A 7870-nucleotide genomic window follows, 5' to 3' on the forward strand; every position below is an offset into this window, starting at 1 on the left:
AAAAAAAAAAAAAAAAAAAGGGATTGGGCATAGGCGCCACTCCTAGTGGCGACTTGCCCTACCCATTAAGGGTAGGCGCCAACTAGGGTGGCGCCTATGTACACAATTAGGGCAAATTTTGTCCATTTGTGTAATTTTTTTGAAAAAATGATTAATTTTGAAATTTTTTTTAAAATTTTGGATATTTAAAAAAAAAATTCCACAAACTTGTTGAATCCAGTTTTCAAATCCGTAATAAATAAAAAGTACTACAAGAACAATGCAGAGCACGTGCATGATCAGAGCACAAACAGACAGAAAGAGAATCAAAAATCAAAACTCATTCAAAACACATTACACAAATATCAATGCAACCTATTTATTCTAACACTAAGAGTTTGGTTTGGTTCCTTTCAAAACCTTAAAACCATTCTAGGTAATTATTCATTGCTACCAACAACTCTTGTTACTCTTTTGTTTTCAGTTTCTTTCAATCCTTGTAATTGTAAGTTCCACTTATTTAGTTTTAGATTATTGAACAATATTTCATCCTCAAATTTTTAGTTTTATGTTATTTTTGTTAAATCTTGCTCATTTATTTTTTTTATGTTACTTTTTTAGGTTAAAAAAAAAAGAGAGAAAATTGTGTTTCAATGGGTTCTGAGACAGAAACACAGATTCATCACATAGTTAACATTCCAGAAATGATTGAACCTATGTTACATGAACAATGTTGCATTTACAAGGTTCCTAACCATCTTCTGAAGTTGAATGAAGAAGCTTTTACTCCAAAGTTCATCTCAATAGGTCCTTTTCATAGCCACAATCCTGAGCTAAATCAAGAGAAACAGAAACAAAGGTACTTTCATGCGTTTTGGAAACGTTTATCAAACAAACAAGGTTTAGCTTTGGTTCACTATAAGGGTTTTCTTGAAGAAACTAAAGAGAATATTGCTAAATGTTACTCTAAGCATGATGTTTGTGTTTTGGATAAGTTTGTGGAAATGATTTTGTTAGATTCGGTTTTCATTATGGAGTTGTTTTTGAGAAAAAGTAATGAATCTGAACAGAAGAATGATTTCATGTTTATGACTTCATGGATTTATAGAATCACACAGAGGGATTTGTTGTTGCTTGAAAATCAGATTCCTATGTTTGTTTTGGAGGAATTACACAAAAGGGTTTTGGGTGGAAATTGTGTTAGTTTTATTGAACTTGCTTTTAATTACTTTGAAGATTATTATCCTCAGAAAAAAAGTTTAAAAGATGAGATGATTCGGAAGTGTGAATCTTGCAAGCATTTCACTGATTTGATTCGATATAGTTATCTTCCGAGAAAGATTCAAGAAAAGGGCGTGAATCAATCGGAAAATTTCACGAAATTTTCATCGGAGTATGTACTTAGGACCGCGACAAAGTTGAATGAAGCAGGAATTAGCTTTGAGAAAGTTCAAGGTCGAAGCTATTGCGACATAAAGTTTAAGAAAACACCAATCTTGAACTGGTTTTTGTGCTTAGGTTGTTTACCCTGTTTCAGATTTGTGGAATCTAAGTTACGAATCCCGCATTTGAAAGTGGATCAATCGACGGAATGTGTTCTTAGGAACCTGATCGCGTTGGAACAATGTCATTATTCGAACCAACCTTTCGTGTGCAACTATGTTTCGTTGATTGATTCGTTGATTCATACGCACGAAGATGTTGAGTTGTTGGTTGACACGGAAATTGTTAGTCATGAACTGGGGAGTCACGCGGAATTGGCGACTTTGGTTAATTGTCTTTGCAGGCATGTTGTGGTGACATCAAATTGTTATGGTGAAATGGTGAAGGAACTGAATGAACATTATAATAATGTTTGGAAACATTATATGGGAATGTTGAGATCTGTTTATTTTCGTGATCCTTGGAGACTTAGCTCAACTGTTGTTGGAGTTTCTATTTTCTTGTTTGCTTTTGTTAATTTTCTTAAAGTTATTGGTGTGTTTAGTCCTAAATACTGAAGTGATTTTGTTAGAATTTGTTGTAATAGATGTTTAAAACTGTTTAGGATTAGTTACTGGAAGTGAATGGTATGGTATGGTGTGGTATATGGATCATATTTGTTGGTTCGATGTGTTAGTATCAATTTTGGTAAAACCTAAAGTTGTCACAAGTGTTGTCTTGACATGAGATAACATGTTCCTGCAGGGTGTTTAAAATGTGGTTGTGCAGGATTTTACTGAGATGTCAGACCCGATGTCAAGACATCTGTATACAGAACATTCAGTCTGAATATTATGTATTGTGTGATTACACTTTTTATGTCAATCTATGTGTGAGTGATGAGATGATTGAACGCGCCATTCAATCAGTAATTACAACCAGATTGACTTATTTTTCAACAAGATATAATCAGTTGTCATAAGAAGATACGAATGGAAAATAGTTTTAGGGTTTTATGATGTCCAAGCCCGCCAAACACTTCTATATAAAGGGCATGGAAAACTTGGTTTTAACACACAAGAAATAACGAACGAAATATTGAGAGAGAGTAAGGGTTTCAGTCTTGTGTCGTGTGTATTGTGAGCCATTTATTCATCCATAGATGATTGAATTAGGCTGACTTTTGAGTTGTAATTTGTCCACTCTAAGCTTTGAAGCATGAGTGTGTGTTTACTTGGTTGAAGCTTTTAAGCAAGATCAAGTATGTGTTCTTGAAGAGTGTCTTCTTTTCATTGTAATATTGGTTTTTACATCATTGTTGTGATTGAGGGGGAGTGAGTAGGATCTCATATCTAAGAGTTCTTAGATAGAAGTCACACGGGTAGAGATTAGGTGAAAAGACTGTAACTTGAAGTTGTTTACTGAGAGTCTTTGAACTAATTTTGTTTAGTGGATTTCCTTCCTGGCTTGGTAGCCCCCAGACGTAGGTGAGTTTGCACCGAACTGAGTTAACAATTGCTTGTGTCACTTGTATTACTGTTCTTTATCTTTTATCCTGTTTATATTGTTCAGATATTAGTGTCGTGACATTACCTTCGACATCTCATATCTGATATCAGAATTTCAATTGGTATCAGAGCAGACATCCTGCTCTGGTTCTGGGTGAGATCTAGGGACATTACTTTCTGGTACTATGGATAGAAACGAAGCATCTGTTCATAGACCACCAATTCTGGATGGATCTATCTATGACTACTGGAAATCTCGAATGGTAGCCTTCTTGAAATCTTTGGATAAAAAGGCTTGGAAGGTTGTTCTAACAGGCTTGGAACATCCAATTATTACTAAGGAAGGAGAAGTTACAACTGATAAGAAGGCTGAGGAACAATGAACCAAGGAGGAGGATGAACTAGCCCTTGAAAACTCTAAAGCATTGAATGCTATATTCAATGGGGTTGATAAGAACATCTTCAGATTGGTGAACAACTGTGAGGTGGCTAAAGATGCTTGGAATATTCTCAAAACCACTCATGAAGGCACCTCTAGAGTGAAGATGTCTAGATTACAGCTGCTCACTACCAAGTTTGAAAATTTGAGGATGAAAGAAGATGAAAATATTCATGACTTTCATATGAATATCCTTGAAATTGCTAATGCCTCAGGAGCCCTGGGTGAGAAGATGTCAGATGAAAAACTAGTGAGGAAAATACTCAGGTCACTTCCCAAGAGATTTGCCATGAAAGTGACAACCATAGAAGAATCTCAAGACATTTGCAATATGAGAGTGGATGAGCTAATTGGATCCCTCCAAACATTTGAGTTGACAATGTGTGATGGATCTGAAAAGAAAGTCAAAAGCATAGCCTTCATGTCAAACACTGAAGAGAAAGAGGAAGAAAGTGGTCAAGATACTGATGAAGATCTGGTAAATGATGTAGCATTCCTGGGGAGACAGTTCAACAAACTTCTGAAAAAGATGGATGTGAGGTCTAAGTCTAATGTCAAGAACATCTCATCTAACATCAGTAGGTCCAATGATGCTGGAAGAAGAACAAGGTCTGATGAAAAGTCCAAACAAGGAAAAGGAGTTCAGTGCCATGAATATGATGGGTCCTACCTCAAGAAACAAAAGAAGAGTCTTGCTGCTACTTTGTCTGATGAAAGTGAAACAGAAGAAGAGTCTGCAAATCTTGTGACTGCCTTGACTGGAAGATGGGGTTCTGATGAAGACTCAAGTGATGATGAAGTAACCTTTGATGAGTTAGCCACTACCTACAGAAAGTTGTGTCATAGAAGTGAAGAAATGTGTCAACAAGTGGAAAGTCAGAAGAAATTGATAGCACAACTGAAGGATGAGAAGACAGAACACTTGGAAACCATATCTAAGTTGAAGACTGAAGTAGTGTTCTTGAACTCCAAACTAGATGAGATGACAAAGTATGTCAGAATGCTAAACAATGGATCTGACACCTTAGACGAAATTCTCCAGACTGGAAAAATGGCAGGAGACAAGTTTGGCCTTGGGTTCAATGAATCTAAACCTGAGTGTAGTCACACTGGTAGCAAACCAAAGATGTCACACCATGTGTCACAACATCATAAGGAAAGACAACATAAAGGAAAACACCAAAGTTGAAAGTCTGGCCTTGGGTTCAATGAATCCAAACCTGAGTGTAGTCACACTGATAGCAAACCAAAGATGTCACATCATGTGTCACAACATCATAAAGGAAAACACCAAAGATGGAGATGTGATTATTGTGGAAAATTTGGCCACATAAAACCATTCTGCTTTAAGTTGTATGGCTATCCTAGTCCTTCTCATCATCAACTTAGACTCAAACACCACATCCCTGTCAACAGAAAATAATGGGTTCCTAGGACTGGTACTACTAACCTGATAGCTCACACTTCCTTCAGAGTCTCAGCCAATGAAGACTGGTATTTTGACAGTGGATGCTCCAAACACATGACTGGAAGCAAAAACCTGCTAACTGACCTTCATCCTCATGCCACTAGCTATGTAACCTTTGGTGATGGAGAAAAGGGTGAAATCAAGGGGATTGGAAAGCTAAACTGCCCTGGAGTCCCTAACCTTGACAATGTGCTACTTGTTCAAGGACTGACTGCAAACGTAATCAGCACTAGTCAACTATGTGACCAAGGACTAAATGTAAACTTCACAAAAACTGAATGTCTGATTACTAATAAAGAAAATGAAGTGATCATGAAAGGAGTCAGGTCTAAGGACAACTTCTATATGTGGAGTTCTCAAGAAACGGGTTATTCATCAATGTGTACTCTAGCCAAAGAAGAAGAAGTGAAGTTATGGCATCAAAAATTGGGCCATCTGCATCTTAAAGGAATGAAGAGGATTATATCTGTTGAAGCTGTCAGAGGAATCCCAAACGTAAAGAGTGATGAAGGAATATTTCTGGGCTACTCAACAAACAGCAGAGCATGTAGAGTCTTTAATTCCAGAACTAAAGTAATGATGGAATCTATCAATGTTGTGGATGTTGATCATCAAACTAATGTCACAGACAATGTTGAGACATCTCTAAATAATGCCCCAGCTGATTTCCCAGACAAAAGTAATGAGAGTGAACTCACTCAAGCTGATCCTGAAGCTGACATAATTAATAAGGGACCCTCTATCAGAATTCAGAAGGATCATCCTAAAGATCTCATTATAGGAGACCCAAGTAAAGGGGTCACAACAAGATCAAGGGAAGTGATCTCACATGGCTGTTTTGCATCCAAGATTGAGCCTAGGAATGTCAAGGAAGCCTTGACTGATGAATTCTGGATCAATGCCATGCAGGAAGAGTTAGGCCAATTCAAGAGAAATGAAGTATGGGAACTGGTTTCAAGACCTGAAGGAATAAATGTTATTGGAACAAAGTGGGTTTACAAGAATAAATCTGATGAACAAGGGGTGGTTACTAAAAATAAAGCAAGATTAGTAGCACAAGGATACACTCAAATTGAAGGAGTTGACTTTGATGAAACATGTTCCCCTGTAGCTCGCCTTGAGTCCATTAGACTATTGCTTGGAGTGGCATGTATTCTGAAGTTTAAACTGTTCCAAATGGATGTAAAAAGTGCCTTCTTGAATGGTTACTTAAATGAGGAAGTGTATGTTGAACAACCTAAACGGTTTACAGATCCAAATCTTCCAAAGCATGTGTATAAGTTGAGGAAATCGCTCTATGGTTTGAAACAAGCTCCTAGGGCATGATATGATAGACTCATAGTGTTTCTCATTAACAATGGATACAGGAAGGGAGGCATTGACAAGACCTTATTTGTTAAGAATGATGGAGGAAAACTCATGGTGGCTCAAATATATGTGGATAATATTGTGTTTGGTGGGATGTCAGATCAGATGGTCGAACATTTTGTTAAACAAATACAGTCTAAATTTGAAATGAGCCTTGTTGGAAAACTGACCTATTTTCTTGGGCTACAAGTCAAGCAGATGGAAGATTCTATCTTTCCATCTCAAAGCAAATATGCCAAAAACATTGTTAAGAAGTTTGGCATGGAGAATGCAAGTCATAAAAGGACAATTGCTCCTACTCATCTAAAAGTCTCTAAAGATGAAAATGGTGTTAGTGTAGATCAAAGTCTCTACCGAAGCATGATAGGGAGTCTGCTATATCTCACAGCAAGCAAACCTGACATTGATTTTGCTGTAGGTGTTTGTGCTAGATATTAAGCTGAACCAAAAGTCAGTCACATAAACCAAGTGAAAAGGATACTGAAATATGTCAATAGCACCAGTGACTATGGGATGTTGTACACTCATGATGGATCTGGATATGTGCTGACTGGATACTGTGATGCTGACTGGGCTGGAAGTGCTGATGATAGGAAAAGCACATCAGGAGGATGCTTCTTCTTGGGGAACAACTTAATATCATGGTTTAGTAAGAAACAAAATTGTGTGTCTCTGTCCACTGTTGAAGCTGAATACATAGCAGCTGGAAGTAGTTGTTCTCAATTGGTTTGGATGAAACAGATGCTGACTGAATACAATGTCACGCAAGATGTCATGACATTGTACTGTGACAACCTGAGTGCTATAAATATTTTTAAGAATCCTATTCAGCACAGCAGGACAAAACATAGTGATATTCGTCATCATTTTATTAGAGAACTAGTGGAAGATAAAATCATAGCCCTGAAGGATGTTGCTACTGAAATGCAGTTAACTGATATATTTACAAAGGCTTTGGATGCTAATCAATTTGAATGTCTAAGAGGGAAATTAGGGATTTGAATCTATGAGAATTTGTAGCAATTAATTTGGAGTGGAAAAGGTAATAAAAATATTGTTTGCCCACTTAAAATAAAGTGCCCCATTTATGGTAAATCATCACCTAGTATTGGAACTTCTATCTATTGCCTTTTCACACGCAACCTCTACTCAAACATTCCCACCTTCCTTCGACTTCATCAACCTTCTCTACTAGGGCAACATAAACCTTTCCACAAGAACAACAAGATGTCACAACATCCAACACCATTTGGTTCTAAAGCTACCAAACCTACTCACAAAGATAGAACGCCTTCTATGGAATTTCTTGATGAAGATATTTTAGACGTGATTCCCCTGTCTGTCATCCCAGGCGAAGCTCCTGGCTCATCTGCCACTGCATGCCATACTCAAGGTAACAATTCTAATACCCCTAGCTCTAAGGACGACATGCATCACACTAATCGTGTCATTAGAAATCTTGTCACGAGGATCCTCAATGAAGGACACTCTGTAAAGGGAGTTTCTACTCCTCTATCAAGAAGGGACCCATCTCCTGAGGTTGGACCTCACAATGAGAATGATGATGATTCATCTAGGTCTGAAAAAGATATAGCTGTTGAAGGATTGTGCTCTTTAGGGCAAACTTTGTCTAGTAAGAAACCTGTGGCATCACCTACTGCCAATGCTTCTCAGTCTAAGAAGCAT

At 37.4% G+C, this 7870-nt stretch overlaps 1 protein-coding gene across 2 annotated transcripts; it reads left to right on the forward strand.

The window, feature by feature from the left end:
* The first annotated feature begins 239 nt into the window (after window positions 1-239).
* Window positions 240-2075, forward strand: LOC127076749 (UPF0481 protein At3g47200). Of its 2 annotated transcripts, none has more exons than XM_051018518.1 (2): window positions 240-484; window positions 601-2075. In XM_051018518.1, exon 2 carries the CDS (start codon window positions 633-635, stop codon window positions 1977-1979), a length of 1347 nt encoding a protein of 448 aa, XP_050874475.1. In that variant the 5' UTR covers window positions 240-484; window positions 601-632; the 3' UTR covers window positions 1980-2075. The 2 variants fall into 2 exon arrangements, with proteins under 2 accessions (XP_050874475.1, XP_050874476.1); XM_051018519.1 differs by having other exon boundaries at window positions 240-415.
* The last annotated feature ends 5795 nt before the right edge of the window (window positions 2076-7870 follow it).

This window comes from Lathyrus oleraceus, chromosome 4 (assembly GCF_024323335.1).
Source record: "Lathyrus oleraceus cultivar Zhongwan6 chromosome 4, CAAS_Psat_ZW6_1.0, whole genome shotgun sequence".
Lineage (NCBI taxonomy): Eukaryota > Viridiplantae > Streptophyta > Magnoliopsida > Fabales > Fabaceae > Lathyrus > Lathyrus oleraceus.

Coding starts and splice junctions, on each gene's coding strand:
- LOC127076749 (XM_051018518.1), top strand. CDS start 633: ATGGGTTCTGAGACAGAAACACAGATTCATCACATAGTTAACATTCCA.